Raw genomic sequence first — 19564 nt, 5'->3', positions numbered from 1 at the left:
TGACGGATGGGATTTCTGTTTGCTGGAAGGCTCTTTCCAACCATGTATTGCCACCATGGTATTGTAGCATGTTTTACCCACTTGTTTATTTTTGCCAGCAATGTTCCTACCTCAGAGTGATCAATAGTTTCTATGGTAGGACTGTGGTACCAAAAGTTGGAAGAAAAATAAGGAGACATTTCAGGAAATGTTTAGGGAGAATAACAGGCAATGCAAGGAGATAGACAGCAGGGGGAAAGGGAGAAAAAAATAAGGCTTAACCATATAACTGCATTCATTCATTTGCTATCAGTGACTTCAGTCTGACACATGGGCATGCCTTCCCACAACATGGATGTTTCACCTGCCCTGGCTCATTCTGGGCTGACTTGAGCTATTTAGCACAGCAGTACTTATTCCTTGGATTTTCTGCCCAGGCTCAGCAGGCTTGCAAAATCATTGGAATTTAGACAAGGAAACTATGAGAAACTCAAAGCCTATTTTCAACATTTACTGAGCACTTATAATGATTTGGCCACAGGGATTGGCACTAAAATACAGAAAGGAGTAAGAAAGAGGATCTGCCTTCAAGGAGCTCATTCATGTTCTAATGAGAAAGACAGAGAAGTAATAAAAACTGTATCACACAATGTGATAAATGTTGTAACAGAGCTATGGAAAACAAACTATGGGCACACAGAGGAGGGAGTAACTGACTCTGCCTTGATGGAGCATTGAGGAAAACTTGAGCTGAGCTTTAAAGGATGAATAGAACTTCCCCAAGCAGACACGATGAGGAAGGCATTCAAGATAAAGATAATAGCATGGACAAAAACATAGAGGAATGGAAGTAGGTGAAAGTAACCATAAGTAGTTTGTTCTGGCTAGATCTCAGGATATAGATGAAAGCATGATGAGAGGGGAGACTGAAGAAGTAGTCAAGGGCCAAATCATGAAGGACTTTGTATGTCTTAACAATAAGGAATGTGCCCTTTATCCTAAAGGGATATGGAGCTATTGAAAGGTATTAAGCCACAGACTGAAATAATCTCTATGGCAGGAGTGGGGACGAAGATCTGGAAATGGGTATGCATGGAGACCAAGAGACCAAGAAGTTAAGAAAAACTAAACTAATGTGGGAATAGTGAAGAAGAAACTGGTTTCAACACATTTTAAGGGATAGACTCAATGGGAGTTAATGATTAATCAGGTTTCAAGAATGGGGGGAAAAAAGAGCCATGGTGATATCTAGATTTCCAATTTAGGTAATTGTATGCATGGTACGACCACTCACAAGATGATTAGGGAACACAAGAGGAAGAGCGGGGTTTGGGAGGGGTTGCAGAAAAATAGTGAGTTCAGTTTTTATATGTTTGAGTCTGAGGTAATTATGGGGGGTCCAAGTAAAAAGGTCTAGAAGGAAATTGCATGTCAGTTAAGAACTCTCTGGATGGGAGAAAGTTTCAGCATATAGAAATGGGAGTTAAAGCTGTGGGTATGGATGAGATTGCCCACACAGAATGTCTGCAAAGCATTTTCATAAGTCAGTATCTCTATTTCCTGCACTGATGATAGTGTGATATGGTCCAAAAGAGTGGAAAATTCAAGTTTCTTTCATATATCTTTGAAGTACATTCTAGCAGTAGGATTTCTTTTCTTTTCACAGAAGTAGATTACCTTCCTGATTGTGTTTTGCTAAGGTTAATATTAAAATTGACTGATATTCTCTTTTCAGGAACCGGTTTCACAGTGAGGGTAATTTGAAGTCAGACAGATATGTGCTAGGCATCAGAAAAGAGTCAGCCAGTTATGGAAATGTAGCCACAGATGATTCACAGAGCCCAGAGTGAATAGGTCATTAAAAGTTAGTCATCAAATGCTTTATTGAGTCATTTAGAATCAACATTATAAGGACTGGTTGCATTACCCTACTTCACAGGTGGACAAACTGAGGCAAAGTATTATGCTACTATTTGTTGTGGTTATGCAATTAAACAAAACTGAGGAAAGTGTGTATTTCATTCTCAGGTTCTCTTATGCCAGGCCAAAGCTCCTTCCTGCTTTGAATGATGAAAAGTAAATTAAAATATTGCACAGATTATTTTGCGGTAATTGCTTTTCTTAAATTCTCTTTTTGTTTTCCTTGAATCTAGGAATCATACATAAAGGGAATGGAGAAAATATGTTCATTTCCCAGCAACCCCCAGTCATATCAACCATAATGGGTAATGGACACCAAAGGAGTGTAGCCTGCACCAATTGCAATGGCCCAGCCCACAACAACAAACTCTTTGCTCCTGTCGCCTTAGCTTCTGGCCCTGATGGCAGTGTGTATGTTGGCGACTTCAATTTTGTAAGGAGAATATTTCCCTCGGGGAACTCCGTTAGTATTTTGGAATTGAGGTAAGTCTTCTCTAATCTCTATATATTTGCTTAGCAGATAAAGCAAAAAGCAAGATAACATGAAAAGACAAAGCATTGCCAGAAGAAGCAGAAAATGCAGTTGCCCCTATTGTAGCACTGAGTTAAGATGCAGGAATAGGGACAAAGGTCAACGTGCCCACTCTTCCTACTTGAAGGATCCTTTGAGCACTACTTTGGAGAACCAGGAAGTGTTAACATCCCTGTATGTATGTCCTTCCCTGTATACAGTGCTGACACTGACATGGATCTCAATATTTCCAAGCACTCAAGTAAGTCACTCACTCACTGCTGGCCACTGTGAAGACTCATCAAAACTATTCCATTCTAGTTGGGAGAGATACTGTCTGATCCAAAAGGCTAAACTTCGTAAGTTTTTATTTCCAATCTTTGGAAATGGTCATTTCATAAACAAGAAAATGGAAATCTGGTTTTCATGGCATGATAAAGAAGGAAGAACTGGTTCTTTACCCTTAAAAGCCCTACCCCATGATAATTAAAGCACTTATCTTAGATTTTCTCACACGGTTTAATAATTTTCTTGAGAGTACAAAGTATTTTGACACCTTTTGTAAGGAATTCGTAGCTTTTAGTATTCCATATCCTGAAGTTCCACAAAGATTATGACTAAATTGACTGTGGCTTAATTCGCTTATTTCTTCCCTTTCTGAGATTATAAGACACAAGTGTGTATCTTCTGGAGTTATAGAATAGGGAAGCTTCAACTCCCATCTCCTTAAGAATACACAAACCTGTTTCCTTTCCCCTGGGTAAACTGGTAGAGCCTTCTTTCTAATTAGTTATGATAGCTGTATTCCCTACACATGCGTCTGGAACATTTGGCTTAAAGTTTCTCTATGTTCCAGAAGATCTAGATGCTATCCTATGAACTATTCCATAAAACAGTTTTTTCTTCAGGCTTCTCCTCAATGACCTGACAAATAGTGATCAAATATAGTGACTGGAGAGCAGAGACATTGATAGAGCAACTCGTATGTACATGGCATCATCAAAGCCAATTAAAACACATGAGAAGTCTTGGGTCATTTTCATTTAACACTTACTTTCACACAAGCATGTAAATTTGAATACATAAGGGCATTTCTCAAAAATTTTCAGATTATCATGCTTGTTATGGAATATACCTCCGTTTTCTAATACTGAATTTTTCCCTCACACCTAGCTGGGGAAATCTTCTGGTCCTAAGCCCCATCCACTTTTCACATTAATTCACTCCAGTTTTAATACATTTCTTAATTATAATAGCAAAGGCTGTCATAGGGAAGAAAGCTGTTAAATCCCTTAGCTAATGAAAAAATAGACTGTAAAGTTAAGACTTTATAACAAAGACAAAGCACTTTTAGAGAGTCTAGAGAGGTACTAATTCATAGTACCCTACCCTAATCAAGTGTTCATGTACCTCAGGATGTTACACCTCATGGCGACTTGTCATTTCTAGCAGCACATCTCTTTGGGCACCTACTTACTGGAAAGTCAACAGGAAGGCCCAGATGGTTGGTTGCATGCCTGGATGTGGAAATGATTTATACAATAGTCCACATTGTTTTCAAAACCCTAGGGATGCTCTATCTACATAATGCCAAATATGGATGGGAGCACTGAACAATTCATTCAACATGTGAATGTTTCCAGTCATCCAGACTGTCAGGTAGACAGAGACCTTGTCTTGCTGAGTCTACATAGTTAACCCTATAAAGCCTGTATAGCTAACCCCTATATAGCTAACTCCTCAAAGGAAAAACAGTAAAATTATCTACAAAAACAAAACAAAAAATTATATTAATATTTTTTAAACTCTAGCTAAATTTAGTCCTTTTCTTTGTAATTTAAATGTAAATCTACCTAAAGTGGAACAATTGTCATTCATTGATGAGATTCTCTCTTGGTCAAGGATCCTTAACAGTTTACAGATTTGCATTTTAGTCCAAAGTACCTTATGACCTTCAACACAAAGCCATGCGAAGTATAAAATAGAATAACTTGGACCCTGATTGCAAACTGATTTTCTCAGTATAAAGAAAAATTAGTTTCTGACAGTTTGAAGTACTATCCAATGCCTCTATTCATTCTTATTCCATGACACTGTTTTGTCTCATTGTCTCAGCTCTTCACTTAGGCATGCACACACTTTGAATTCACGCATCAAGGCTCTCTCGCTTAGCTTGAGAGCTTTTCTCAAGCTAACCGGCTTTTCTGAGTTGAGATCCTTTTGAGTAGTTCTTCTTAACATTTTTTTATTAGTGTTAGATTCCTTTGAGAATCTACTGAAGGCTATGGACCCCCCTCCTTAGGAAAAACAAAATAACACAAAATGGCATATATGATTTAAGGGATTGCATTTTTTTCCCTTCCTTAGAGTTCCCTACCTCCCACTGCCCCACCAGCAACCAGTCCCTGTAGATGAAGCCCTTTTATAGACTCATGTTTAATATCCCCTGCATTAGGTTCAAGGAGAAAAGGTAATTATTTCTTCTCTATTCCAACACTCCTGTGATTGGCCATCAAAGAAATAAGCTAATTGAATATACATGACCATTTTGATCTAATTGACAGGTAACTCCCTAACTGTTTGACTATAGTCAAAACCATCAAACCAGTTTATGTCAGCACATATTAGCTGTCATTAGCTGTCATGTTTACTCAGAAACTAATATAGTTCTTATTAGATTCACTTTTTTTTAAAAAAAAAAAAAGCATCTATCCTGATCAGTTGCCTATATGTGTACTGTACATTGTACATATAATTTGTGGATGTATATATTTGCTTTATAAATTTTCCAAATTTAAACTTCCTGCGGAGAAATAAGTTGATTTAATAAGGCTGTGCTATCTTAAGAACCATAATGGTCATTGATTCTACTGTATTTAGATAAAAACCTCACTTTGTACCAGTTTTTTTCTTAAGATCAGTTAATTTAATTGCTCTGTGCACTATGCAAATTAGTCACTTTTCTTGGTTGAGTCATCTGATTCCTGGAAACACAGACTAATATAGCCATTATGTTATTAGTTGTATTTAAAATTGTGAATGGAGAAGCAATATTGTCAACAGATGATTATAGAATGGGATAGAAAGCCTTATAGATTTTGATCCTGTCAGGTTATTCATTATGTAAATGATCTACTGTGTTCTCTAGTAGTTCTCTTCCCTATCTATAAAATTGACTTCAGGTTTATACTTGAACATCCTCTTACATGACACATACAATTTAACCTGTTTAGAGATCCACAGATGTGTAGCTCTCAGCCCAAAGTTTGATGACATTTTGGGAGGACGTATAGTTTGCCCCTAATGGATGCCCTTCTAGATCCTTTTGTTTCATATTGGACCACACCAAACAATTCCAGATGTCCTTGGAAGTTTGAAGATTGGAAGACTGTAGACATTTTCTGCCTCAGCCCTATTGATCTGAACTCTTTCCAATTGAAACATCTGACCTCAAAAATAACTTCATTTTCATTGGTTGCCAGTCATTTATTTCCTCTAGCTAGTCCCCCATTGGTAGAACAAGGAGGAAAAGGAAAAGTCAGCAATATCACTATCATTAGAAATCTGCCAAGAGAAACAATATTATTTCTTATTATTTAAGTATATAGTACCCCTTTGCCTGTTTCCTGCAGATTTCATTCATATGTATACATCTTAAAGCTTCTTTCCAGTGGGAGATTGAGGTAAGATAATAAAGAAGGAAAGCTTTTAAGATCATACAGTTAAACCTCTGTCACTTTAAAAATATATCCCTTGAAAAAATTTTTAAGATAGATTCACTTCTAGGTGGGACAGTTTAGGTGTTGGTTTCACTAGGGATTTGCTCCTTGTATTTATATATATATAGATAGATACTTATATATGCATGTGTGTGTGTGTATGCACACACATATATATGTATACATACATATATATATGCAGACACACCCACAGATTTCAATAGAACAAAAATGACATCACAGATTTGTGAGCTTAGTATTAGAAGGATCCATGAGGGTATCAGGTGTAAAATTGTGCCCAATCCATGCCTGATGTTTGTTGTCTCTACATTGATCTCTTTCAATCACGGGAAGCTTTAGTACTTCTCAAGATCCATTGCATCTTTGGACTGCTCCATTAGAACATTCTTCCTTATATTCAGCCAAAATCTGCCTTTGTGAAAAATTCACTCGGTAGTGGCAAATAGTAGCATCTAAAACAGTACATAAGTCACTTCCCTCTTTTACCTGACAAACTTTCACAAGTGTGAGGGGAGCTGTCATTGGTTCCTGAGCTTTCTCTTCCTCAGTCTAAACATCTACAAGTCCTTCAACTATTTCTCATCAATTATGACTTAGTTGACTTTTTAAATTGTTATAGCCTCAGGACCACTTTTAAGTTTTCTGAAACTAACAGGGATAATTATATAAGTAAAAACAGGAGACACCATATCAAGTGCTTTGCAAGAATTCAAATATGTAATATCCCCCTGTACCCCTCTCATCTTCTAATTTCACAACTCTGTTAGAAAACCCATTAAGCATGACTGGAAATGATTTATTCTTTATAAAAACCTCATGCTGCTATTGTTCAAGATTTCGTTATTCTCTAGATATTTATTTTGTCTTTCCTTTAAAAATGAAAGAGATAAGAAAATAAGAGCCTGGCAAATGCTTCTTGGTATCTTAAGTAATTTGGATTCAACAAATGTCAATGTGACATGAAAATTTCTCTTGAGATTTTCCTGTTTCTTTTCCAGCAACTGCTTAATATTTCATACATTGTGCTCTGGACTTGATTCCTGTCATTGACTGGGAATGGAGTAGAACTGGAATAGCAGCCATTTAGGGGCAGTTACAATGCTGAGAGGCAGGAGAACTTGTAGAGCTCTCCGCTGAAGGAACAAATGGAAATGGAGCTTTGAGAGCTCTACAAATATCTCAGAAATGGCCATGAACCATCCTCTTGTCAACAGCATTGGAGCTACAAATACTAGAAGCACTACTTGTAGATGAAATAGGTAGTTACCTCCCCAGTTTGATCTCATGTATTAGCAGTGGTACGCAAGGATTCCCTCCACCTCACCCAAAGACGTCTTCACTGGCCTTCCATGGTGCCCAAAAATTTCACTCTAAGAAATATGTTCCTTTGAATTGAAACATTGCATCTCTAAGATTTCCCAAAACATGAACCTCTTTTAGAATGGCTCATCAAGCTAAAAGCATTCATGAGTCCCTCGATATGGATTCATTCATCAGATTGCTTTTCAAAGGGACTGCTAGCTGAAAACAGGGCCCTAAAACAGGACGGGTAAGTTGTGATAAGGGCAAGGAACAGAGCCAGAGCATGGGGTAAGGTAGTCTTTGATGAGGGTCGCTGGAGTTGGAATCTCTGATAAGTCAGTGACAATCAGGAGTATGCTCTGATGTCCAAAGGAAGAAGACAAGGGAAAGAGGAGCAGGAAGGGCAGACCATTCTTCAATGTCAAATGTTTCTGGCCAAGAATACGAAAAGAAGCTGAGAACAGCATGAAGAACAAGTAAAGGGCTGCAGCCACCACAGTGCAGGCCACTCAAACTCCCATGATGCCAGGTCACTAGAAAACAGCTCCAAAATTGGCATATGTCCTCCTTTCCATTCTTTACCTTACAAAAATATAAAAGGAATAGATGGTACATTATGTTAAGTGAAAGAAGCTAGACAAAAAAGGACAAATATTAAATGGCTCAATTTATACAAAATATCTAGAATAGGGCATTCTTGTGGTTGCCTGGGGCTGAGGGAGGGGGAAAATGGGAAGTGACCACAAATAGGTATGGAGTTTCTTCATAGCGTGATGAAAATGTTCTGGAATTGAATAATGATAAAGGCTACACAACTCTCTAAATGTACTGGAAACCACTGAATTGCACATTTTAGAAGGGTAAATTTTATGGTATACAAATCATATCAATAATTTTCTTTTAAATTAAAAAAGAAGAGTACATGACCCTTTCATCACCTGGATCTTGAGAAAATCAAAGGTCAACTTAAAGACTCTAACATTGGAAGCATGTCTTGCTCTAAAAAGATTTGAAATTCCATTTCTTTCTCTTCCTAACTCGTGGCAAGCTTGAAGTTGGTCCATTGCCAGGTGGTGGTGCCCACGGATGGGCCCAGGCCCTTGTGAAGAGCTCACACACTGACACCTCAGCATGTAGTCAGTTGGTAGCTAGATAGCAGACTGACTTTGGTGGTGGCTCAGTCCTAAATCCTTAACGAAAAGTAATTCTGAGACAGAACAAGGTCACACACTGGAAATAAATTCCGTCATTTTCACTTCCTCCCTCTGAGATGTTAATGAGAGAAGCTGCTCTGCATAATATGGGACATCTTTCCAAATTCACAGTGACATTATTGGCAGAATCAGAAGCAGCTGCAAGAAAGTCAAACCATCCCCCCTCACTCCTTGCCATCATGTAAGAATTTCAAAACCCTTTGTAGCCACACAAATGGTTCTGTACCATGAGAATCTGTTTCAGATTAAACCATGTTTTAATGAGATCTTTCTAGTACTTTCACAACTAAACTTCCTTCAGGAGGATCACCTATGTCACAATAATTACAGCTAGCCTCAAGCACACTCATTGTATAATTTAGAGGCCACAAAAACAGGCAAGTGTCTAGAGCCAAAGAAATTGAAAGAGTTGCAAATGAAAGTGTCTAGAGACAAACAAATTGAAAGAGGCACAAATGCCTGCGGCCAGGTTTCTAATCAGAGCTCCTCATCCTTATCAGTTCACCTTTGTTTCAACCTACAGGATACCTACCCGTTTGAGATGAGCAAAGGAAACAGAAAAGTCAGTGAACCTTGACCTGTGGCCCAACTAGTAAAATCTCAGAGAGGTTCTTTTTAAAAAGAGTTGAATCTGTTGTAGCAGATAGTTTCAGATGAAAAATTTTGTATATTTTCTTCTTCCCTGAGATTCCAAAGAATAAGACCATTTCCTAGTTTAGATTTTTAAAAAAAAGGTTATCTTTATGTTTTAAAAATGACATAGGGCCAGATTTAAAAGGATTTTAAAAATTAAAATGACCGTATTTCACAGATGATAATAGCTTTTTAATTCTGGGCAGACTTGTCCCAAAGTCAGGCCTATACACAGACCACACTCCCTGTGTGAGAAACCTCATACTGGGTCCCATCATGAAATACCCTAGGCAATACCCTGTGCCAAGAGGCTTATAGATCAGGAGCCACCAAAGTATTCTCCTTCTTCTGGCCCAACAATCCTCTATCGCCTACCCCAGTTTCCCCTTAGAGCATGGATGGCTGGAAGACACAAAGCCCTAATAGTTGATGTACAATGTGTTTTATTGAAGTTGTTTTGATCAGCAGTTTTGATGTCAGGGATATTCTGTCATGGTCTAAAAGAAAACTCTTACAGTTTCAACTTGTTAAGGAGCTTTTTAGTATTGCTAAGGAATTTGCACAACAGATGTTCCTATCTTATCTCTGAGATCAGATAAGTGGCTTAGGGTTAGTGTTGGGATGTCTGTCTGTACACACAACTTGATAATAAAACAGTGATTTTACACTTTGATAGAGTGCTTATGGCTATCAAACCAAAGCCTAAAATGGTTAGTCCCTCTGCCGTGGCTGCTTCTTCAACCCTTAGCTCAATGGTTCCTAAATTTTATTTTGCATCAGAATTGCCAGCCAACTTTGTTAAAAATAAAATTTCCAGGCCCCACCTCCACCCAAGATTCTGATTCAATAGGGCTAGGGAGAACCCTAGGAAGTGCACAAGTGCAAGAATCCAAGTGATTCTGATGCAGATGGCCCAGAGAGAACCTTTTGAAAAATCTGCCTTAGAACTTTGCACATCCACCAAGCAAAATATGCAATCGCCTTGACACCATCTTAGGAGGCAAAGCCTGGAGGGATTGGATCAACTTTGGCCTGTACGCCTGACTAAATGATCCCCATAAAGTCTCTCTAAATGCCACAATCTGAGTTAGGAATTGGTGTGTCTGGTTAGGTTTGGCTTGTTCAATGATACTGATGACTCTCTGTTTGCTTTTGCTTGCCACTCGTGGATACCTTGTGCACCCTAGAAACAGAGATACCAGACATAGGTAAGCAAATCACATCAGCAGCTACCTAATGTCCCCTCTTGCCTATGAGACTACCTCTTAATAATGTGTTAATAGGGAAATTTTTCTTCCTAAATAAGGTTAAAGAATAGTGTGAACATAAATTTGGAAGTTGTAACTCAGGTAAGTGTCTTCCAAAAGAAGAGGGGTCCACTATGTAGGATTTGCTGGAGGATCAAAATATACTGAAAAGAAAACAATTAATAAGTGAAAGCTGACAGTTCAGTACTTCATGGGAAAGCAAGGCCTTAAGTCTCATTATGTTTCCCTAAGGTGATAACACAAATGAGTTGACAAGTTCAAATAGATTTGATGTTTTCAAATTGCAGGTAGAGAGAGAGGTAATACAGCAATCTCCCTAGATCCAGAAATATAGTTGTCAAGTGTATTAAGAGACAGTGATCATGATGACCTTCTTTAATATGATTTTTTTCTTTTATTTGACCTCACTGTTTCTATTTTTTTCCACCAAAAAGAAGTAATAGGAAAAGCTTAAAATGACCATTTACAGACAATGGCACATAGCTCTGAAATTAATCAGAATGAATATTTCTATTCAATGTGTTTATGCATTACACTTGTCAGAACTGTTCTAAATTACCTGAAATTGCAAAGGAGAAAATTGAATTTGTTCACTTCTGAATGCCAATTGTCATCAAAATGGCACTGATGGGGTTTCTAATCTGGATTTCATTTGGGCAATGCCACTTCCTAAATGCCAGTACAGAAGATCAGCCTTGCTACTTTGACATAACTGATTCCTTAAGCAAATTAAGTTGGTTGTCAAATTGCTTACTGGTAAAGTGTTGCACAGTATTAATTATAAACATTAATTGCCCATTTAACAATCTATGTGATTTTAACTAGCATGAATGAAGTGATCTTTGCTAAGTTGAAGGGCATTGCTTGAATGTAAAACTAACCAAAAGGTGATAGTAAGCCTAACACCCAAGTTGTAAAAGAAACTTCACATATCTCAAATTGCAATTTGCATTGAGACACAAGGGATTAAAGCAAATTGGAATATAGTCCAGTGGTTTTTTCTTTCTCAGGTATGGCTTGTTTTCAGAAAGTAGAAAGAAATCAACCTAAAAAGAACTAAAGTACACTTGAGAAATGGCATAAAACAGCAAGTTACATATTGATAGGAGGGACCTTCCTGACTGCTGGCTATCAAGAAAATAACATTGATTAGATTTGACTTCGGTATGTTGGGCTATTCTATTTTCTAAAGGCTAGTACACAAAGTTTAAGAACAGTCTGGCTGAGCAAAATAGGACATGTTGCTCATTAGAAGGCAGGAACACTGATTTGTTTTGCTGCCTTCAGAGCAAGAGTATTCTGATGGTATTTTGCACACAAAATCACATATAATCTAGTCTAATCTTGGTCCAGGCCCAAACTTGTTAGTGACCCCGGACAAGCTCCCTATGTGTCTGGGTTTCCCCGGCTGAGATTTGAGGAGATTGCTAATTTTAACTTTCCTCACAGGCACATTGGGGGTATTCAATAATGAATGAATGTACTGCATTCCAAAGTGCTTTTGTGCAAATGCATTTCTCTTGGAGAAATAGCCTATGGATTCTTCCTAAACAAAGCATGATTAATCTGGCTGAATTGAAACTCCACAAACTGGCTATCAAAGTATTGTAGTTGTTTCAGAGAAGGGTTGTGACCCCTTCTTTTTTCTAGAAAGATCTGAGCGCATTGGAAAAATTTTATTCTGAAGGCAAAAATTTAACTATATATGTAAAGACTTTTACTCAAACCCCTATTGAAGCAGTTTTTCCCACAGAGATGCCTTGTCTGGTATGGCTGCCAAATCAATTCTAGGGTTTGTTGGGGCCCTTCATAGTTTATTTACAGCACCCGTTATCGTGGTTCCAGGGTTGGAAGTGTCCCTGGAATCTACTGGATTCTCTTACTTGATGAAGGTAAGTAGGAAAAAATGAAATATTCCAATTGAACGTATTTTTTTCCAATTAAAACTATAAACAGTCTCAAATTAGTATTTGCCAGCCTGATTATTATTAACATACATAAATATGCTTGGAGGGCAAATATAATTACAAATACAATTAATAACATTCCGGTCCTTAAAGATATCTTGATTGTTCTGACTACCCTATCCCCTCCATTTTGCCTAAGTAGCAAGGCCTGAACTCTTTTATGTCTTAGTTTTATATCCTGCAGTTCAGTTTAGTTTAGCATTTACTAAGCACCAATCCTGTCAGGCCCTCTGTTGGCACTGAGAATAGAGAGATGAATATGGTTCCTGCCTGCAAAGAACTCACAGTGTAGTTGGAGAGAAAGATATGTTAGGGAAAAAAAAAACAGTGCTTACACCCAGCACCAAGATCTTGGTTTCTAATACCATTCTCCAATAAAGGGAACCGGGGGGGGGTCTTTGGAGAAATGGCTGATTCTAGGATTGGGGCAGGGGGTATAGCAGATGAGCCCAGAGCATCTTATAGTGCCAGAAAGTAAGGAAGGGCTAAAAAAAAATCCCTCATTGATGGGGATATGGCAAAGGGACACATGAGTCAACAAAAAGAGCTCCCAATGGCTAAAGCTGGAATAACTTGAGCAACAAAATAAAGTAGCATTGGATTTAATGCAAAGTATAAAATAAATATCCCTTAGTCCATACTGACATAAATAAATGGTTGAATTAATAATACATGGAGACGAGATAAAGCTCCCATTTAGAAGAGTTCCAAACAATTTATGTAGATACTCCACTCTCAAGAAGGTGGAGCATAACTCTCTACTCCGTAAGTGTTGGCTACACATAGTTACTTCCTTCCAAAGAGTAAAGTGTGGAAAGTAAGGGAGAAAGAGTATCTTTACAGTGAAGAAATCTGACAAACATTATTTCAGCCAGGAGATCAAGGTCAAACCCATTAGTGTACATCATGTTGGTAGTATGTACCCTTGATATAATTTGAGCAGGATGGCACTTTATTACCTCTGTGATCGTCCTCCCAAAAGCCTATCATCCCTGTCTAACTATAAGAAAAAACAATCAGACACGTTTCAGTCAAGGGTATTCTACAAAATACCTGACCAGTACTCCTCAAAACCGTTAAGGTCATCAAAAGCAAGAAAAGTCTGAGAAACTGTCACAGCACAGAAGAGCCTAAGAAGACATGACGACTAAATATAATTTGTTATCGTGGATGGGATCCTGCAACAGAAAAACATTAGGTAAAAACTAAGGAAATCTAATAAATATGGACTTCATTTAATAAGTTTTAAAACTAATGCTAATACCATATGATAGGTGCTGCTAAGACACAAGTCCCTCCTCTTTACTAATTTCTTTCCCTCTGTTTCTCCTGTTATAACACTTGGACTCATGGTAGTCATATCCTGTCTACTTATCTGTCTCTCCCACTAGACTGTGAGTTTCATAAAGAAAGAAACCGTGTGTATCTTGCACACAAGTAGGTCTCTAGAACATAGCACAGTTCTTGGATACATTGTATGCACTTAGTAAATGATTTTTAATTAATTAGTAAACAAATACACAATACTGCAATGGTACCAAGGAAGTAGTTCAGATGAGAGATAATGAGGCCTTAGAGTAATAACGGCAGAGATAAAAAGAAGTGAGCAGACTGGAGAAGAATTTAGAAAGTAGAATTTAAAAACCACCTTTCACTGGATGTGGGAAATGGTGGAAAGAAGGAGGTAGAAAAGAATGGCTTCTGGTTTCTGGCTTTGACAACTGGGTGCTAGGCAGAGGTATGGGCAATGAGCATATCAGAGATAAACAAGACAAGATTGCTCTCCACCAAGCTTTATTGCAACAGGCAGGGCAGGAGAGGGAGATGCAAACAACACGTAAACAAATAATTTAATATGATATGTAATCCCCAGAATAGAGGTAAGATAATGCAAATAACCCAGACTGGAGAAGGGAAGACTGGGAAGGTTTCCTTCAGGACATGATGCCCAAATAAAGCTTCAAAAGGCATGTGAGAATGAACTAAGAGAGGAAAGGCTTGGCTAACACACCAAGAAACATTAAAAAGTTTTTAAAGATGGGAGCCAAATGATCAGAATAACTCTGCAGGCAGCATGGAAAAAAAATGATTTAAGATTTCAAAAACACATCCTACATGTCGATCTATAGAAAATATTCCAGGCCAGAGATGATGAAAGATAGGACTAATGTAATGGCATAGGGATGGAAGATGAGCATGTTTCTGAAAGTTAGTTTACAGATACAATTGCATGTGGAGAGCAAAAGAGGGATTAGGGATGACTTCCACATTTGGGATTTGGATGATGTCAATATTACACGAACCTTAGGTTCAAGTAAAATGTCTCCAAAACTAAGGTTATTGTAGTCATTGAAAAACTGAAATTAGGAAGAATCAAAATAATAAACTCAGCCATCTATACAGATAAAAATAACTTGAGATTCCATGTGAATATGTAATAGAAAAGTTTTAAGAATGCCAAAATCCAAACAAAGTAACTTTAGCGTCACTTTTAGGAGGTATAACTATGTGATTACACAATCATATGATTGCCATTATAACTTTAAAAAGGTTAAATATAACCAGTTCCATTATGTCCTGAAAGAACAAAAAACAGATTAGAAAAGTGTGGTAGTCAATTGAAAAAGGGAAGCTTGCAAAGAAGTTTGGCAGTATATCTCCAACATGATCCTCCCTTAGTGACATTCCTTGAGCTTTGGACATGCCTTTCAATTGACAACTGGGGCCTGGGAGGATGTATTGTCCCCAAGTGAGGCAGGAAGCCCAAGAGAGAGGAAGTCGGTTTATGAAGGATGGGGAAAGCAGGAAAAGAAAGTAACTTCTGTTTTGGATATGTTGAGTTTAAGGTGACTGAGGCACCCAGAAGTCATCTAGTAGGTAATTGGATAACAGTATGGATAATAAGAGAAAAATTATTTCCTGAGATTTCCTGTATTCTCTTTCTTTCTACCCCCAAATGGATGGTATTGGAATGTCAGCATCATTATAGGTTAGCAGTACACATTAGATTTGTTTCATACTTAGATCCACTATTAGAAAAACAGAGAAGTATCCCTCCCCTTGATACTTAAGAAGGAAGATAAATGAATTCACTCATCTATCAAAAGATTTTTCCATTTGTGACAAAAGGCTGAGCCCAGGGGGTTCATGTTGAAAAATTGCCTTGAATAACTTTACTTTTCTCTTCCTTAGCACAAGTCCTGCTCACAAATACTATCTGGCTATGGACCCTGTGTCTGAGTCACTCTATCTATCAGACACCAATACTCGCAAAGTCTACAAGTTGAAATCTCTTGTGGAGACGAAAGATCTGTCCAAGAATTTTGAAGTGGTGGCAGGAACTGGTGATCAGTGCCTTCCCTTTGACCAGAGTCATTGTGGAGATGGTGGGAGAGCATCGGAAGCTTCACTGAATAGCCCTCGAGGTAAAAAAAAAAAAAAAAAAAAAAAAAAAATATATATATATATATATATATATATATATATATATATATACACACACACACACACACACCCTTGTGTCATCTAAAGATTTTATTTGACTTTATAAAATCCTGAGACTATTGCCACACTTTAGCCCATCCACTAATCTCAATATTTTGCCTCTGAGAGTCAAAATACTGAAGTCTGTCCCAGTAGACACATCCAAGCCACATAATGCATTTTTAGCCAATATACATTAGTATGGTTATAACTGTTATTAAAAGAATGAAATGCTTCCTTTTCTAGTTGATAAATATTAGCCAGAACCCTCAGAGTGCCTCCCTGGCACCCCAACCTGCCCCAGAGTTACCTCCTGGAAACTCCCTACAGTCCAGCAACTAAAGGGTTAACCTGACCCAGCAGAGAACCTGCAGGCCCCTGCTTTGACTCTTCAGCCTGCATTGCTTGGGATAAGGTCTGTGCCTATCTTCCACCACTGTTAAGTATGTTGAATATCTCACAGACCCTAAACGTTCCTGACTTTTGCTTAACAAAATTATGAATCTTCAATGAACTTTTCTTCCATTAATTTATCTGAATCATTCTGGAAATTACTTATATTTTCAGTTGATATTGCCTCTAGAATAACAAATTTCAATTTTTTTCTGTTGCCTTCTGTGGGAGTTTGGCCTTATTTTTATTTGTCCTAAATTTACTTCTCAGTCTTCAAGGACCAACCTTCAATTTAATTGCCTAGAATCTAGTGAGCAAATCTGTGTCTCCCAATTAACCTCTGGATTTTCTGGATTGAATCATATGCCAATCTTAGGCCACAAAGTTGAAGGATAGTCAACTTTTAAGTCTGTCATCATATATCATTGACCCTGCCATCTTAGTTATTTAACTGCTCTTCTCAGTTCCGTCTCCAAGATGTGTGTGTGTGTGTGTGTGTGTGTGTGTGTGTGTGTGTGTGTCTGCACGCATGCATACATGCGTGCATTTATGTTAGTGATTTTTAGAAATTATTCATTTTACTTGGCTTACAAAGCCAGTGTTTTCTTAGTTATTATACAAATAATACAAACATTTGTTGCAGAAAAATTAGAAAAGGGAGAACAAAAAAATTTAATTAAAATCACCCATAAGTCTACCACTGTAGGCTTATATAGAAAACCACTGTTAACATTTTAGTATTTATCCTTCTAGACTTTTTCAATGCATATCAGATATTTTAATTCTCTAAGAGTAGAATCATATTATACAATGCTGTTCTGTAACCTGTTTTACACACAATGTATTATGAACGTCTTTCCATGCCAATAAATGTAGTGAGATCAGTGTGTTTAATTTATTAGATGGTCGCTTATTACTTTAAATTTTAAGAGGTTACTCTTTAACCATTTGACATTTGCTATATTGGGATTGAATTCCTACTTGTATCACAGTTTAAAGCCTTCACTTTCTTCAAGGCCTTTGTCTTTTATAAAGCCCTTCTGGCTAACCCCATACCATTAAATCTGAATTTATTTAACAGTGTCTACACTACACAATTAGCACTTGATTTTATTTTGCCTTCTTTTGCTTCCAGTGCTTTCATGAATGGGAGATTTTTTCTACTGAAATAAGTTGCTTGAGATGGGAAACCACATCTAATATTTTGGAATCTTCCCCACTTCCCCACCAACTTCTAGCATAGTGTGGGACCCACTACACATACTTATTGTGTAATTGACCAATTAAGTAACTCTTATCTACGCCAGGAATTCCTAAAAGGAATTTCAATGGTGTTTACAGGGAGTGATTTATTTTCCCTAAGGGAACACCAGCCCCCCACCCCCCCAAGTATTATGGTAAATTTTTTCTTTATTTCTCTGTGCCAGCTCTTTCCTTATACATAGTGGGTCCACAATATATATTTAATGAATGAATAAATAACTCGGGTGCAACATATGATCAGCTCATCTTTCAAGAAAATACGTTAGGCTGAGTCTCACCTTTTACACAGGTTTAAAATTCTTGAGGGTATTATAAAGATTTCTGCATAAAAAGTATAGAGGAATCAAGTTTGTATTGTGCCTTAAATTGACATCCTCCTGAGTTGCTGCTAGTTTGAAAACCACTCACCTCAACTACCACATTCAACCTGCCACGTAGAGAATGAGTATTTCAGCTTTTCCAAATAAAGCAAATAATTGGTTCACTTCAGCTTTTTTTTTTTTCTTGGAAAGCAGCAATAATAAAGTGCTGATGAACAGGATTTACATGAATTCTTGAAGCATCAGTAATGAGAGTGCTGAAATTTATGTATCTATTAAAGCTAATATTAAACTAAGTTTTTCTTCTTGTCATAGCCACTACTGCATTTTCCTTTGGCTTGATTTACTCATGTTTCTATCCAAGAGCTTCCTTTGCCATAATCTGGTACACTTCATTCATTCCAAAGCAATAAGGAGCCCTGAGAACATCTAGCCCAGACTTCAGACAGCTAAATGTCTAATCCATCCGGGACAGCTTACACATAACGTTCCTGAAGCTGGTGTTGTCAACATCTGCTTTGATCCAGTGAGTGAATTAGAATGCTTAAAGGAGTGGGATGTGTGGTTCACACTAGGTAGCCACCACACCTCCTTCAACCATGCTAACAATGTTTGAAGACCCTGTTAGTGATCTTTATAATAACTCAGATGGTAGAACCTATGTCCAGCCATCAGTTGCTCTGAAAATGCTGGTCAGAACACTTAGGTGCCTAGCTATGGCATGTATCTCCATGCTGAATATAGTCAGCACTCACCTTTGTCAGTGAATTAGAAGTCAGATTCTCTTTAAATGAAATGCTGCAGGGCGATTTCATAGACTTCCATAAAAGGAAAAATCATGCAAAAAGTTATTACAGTGTACAAAATGAGAGGAAAGTATTGCTAATTGCTCATTTCATCTTTGAGGTTCTCCTACAGATTCTTTGTCTTTCAAGAAGGCCCAAATTGTTTGTTTTTTGCTTTAAAATGACCCTGTACATCAGCTCCCTCTTCCTTCCACTTAGTAGACAGCAAACGTTTAATGGATTTCTTTAAGGAGAGGTTTGATTTTTCCCTCCACCTAGAAGCTAATAAAAAAAAAGCTGTAGATCAGTAGAAAATGGAAATGTACATCTAGGGAGCACCATTTCTAGGTTAGAGAAGAGAGCTTGCTCTAAGACTTTAACAAGCAACATATTGCAATTATAGGAAGGCTCCCCAACATGTCCTTAATTATACAAGGTAACGCAAATAAATGTTAATCTGTACGACAGCTAATTTACTCTCTAAATCTATTCTAAAAATAGGATGAAATAAAATTTGCTTTTGAGATCATTCATTCTAAATTCGGAGTAAATTATCCAGTGGGGTTAAAAACCAGTCAGCAAAAGGTAATAGGTCAGAAGCCATGGGATTTTTTTGTTTTGGTTTGGTTTTTGTTTTGTTTTTGGTTTGTTTGTTTGTGTTTTTTTGTTTTGTTTTGTTTTGTTTTGTTTAGCAATGGCAGCAAGTTTTGGTAAATACCAGGTGAGGGAGCCTGGACTTTCGTTTTCAATACATGTAATGCCCATGTTTTCTTTCAATGACTCTGT

At 37.5% G+C, this 19564-nt stretch overlaps 1 protein-coding gene across 1 annotated transcript in view; it reads left to right on the top strand.

The window, feature by feature from the left end:
• The first annotated feature begins 2137 nt into the window (after nucleotides 1–2137).
• TENM1 (teneurin transmembrane protein 1) overlaps nucleotides 2138–19564 on the top strand; it is a 122674-nt gene continuing 105247 nt past the window's right edge. Inside the window, exons 1-3 of the mRNA XM_015128153.3 lie at nucleotides 2138–2382; nucleotides 10487–10507; nucleotides 15727–15959. Of these exons, the coding sequence (XP_014983639.2) occupies nucleotides 2162–2382; nucleotides 10487–10507; nucleotides 15727–15959 (475 nt within the window). The 5' untranslated portion in view covers nucleotides 2138–2161. The remainder of the gene's footprint in view (nucleotides 2383–10486; nucleotides 10508–15726; nucleotides 15960–19564) is intronic.

Source organism: Macaca mulatta, chromosome X, assembly GCF_049350105.2.
Source record: "Macaca mulatta isolate MMU2019108-1 chromosome X, T2T-MMU8v2.0, whole genome shotgun sequence".
Classification (NCBI taxonomy): Eukaryota; Metazoa; Chordata; class Mammalia; order Primates; family Cercopithecidae; genus Macaca; species Macaca mulatta.
Note: the sequence above shows the minus strand (reverse complement) of the source record. Positions and strands in the feature narration are given on the sequence as shown.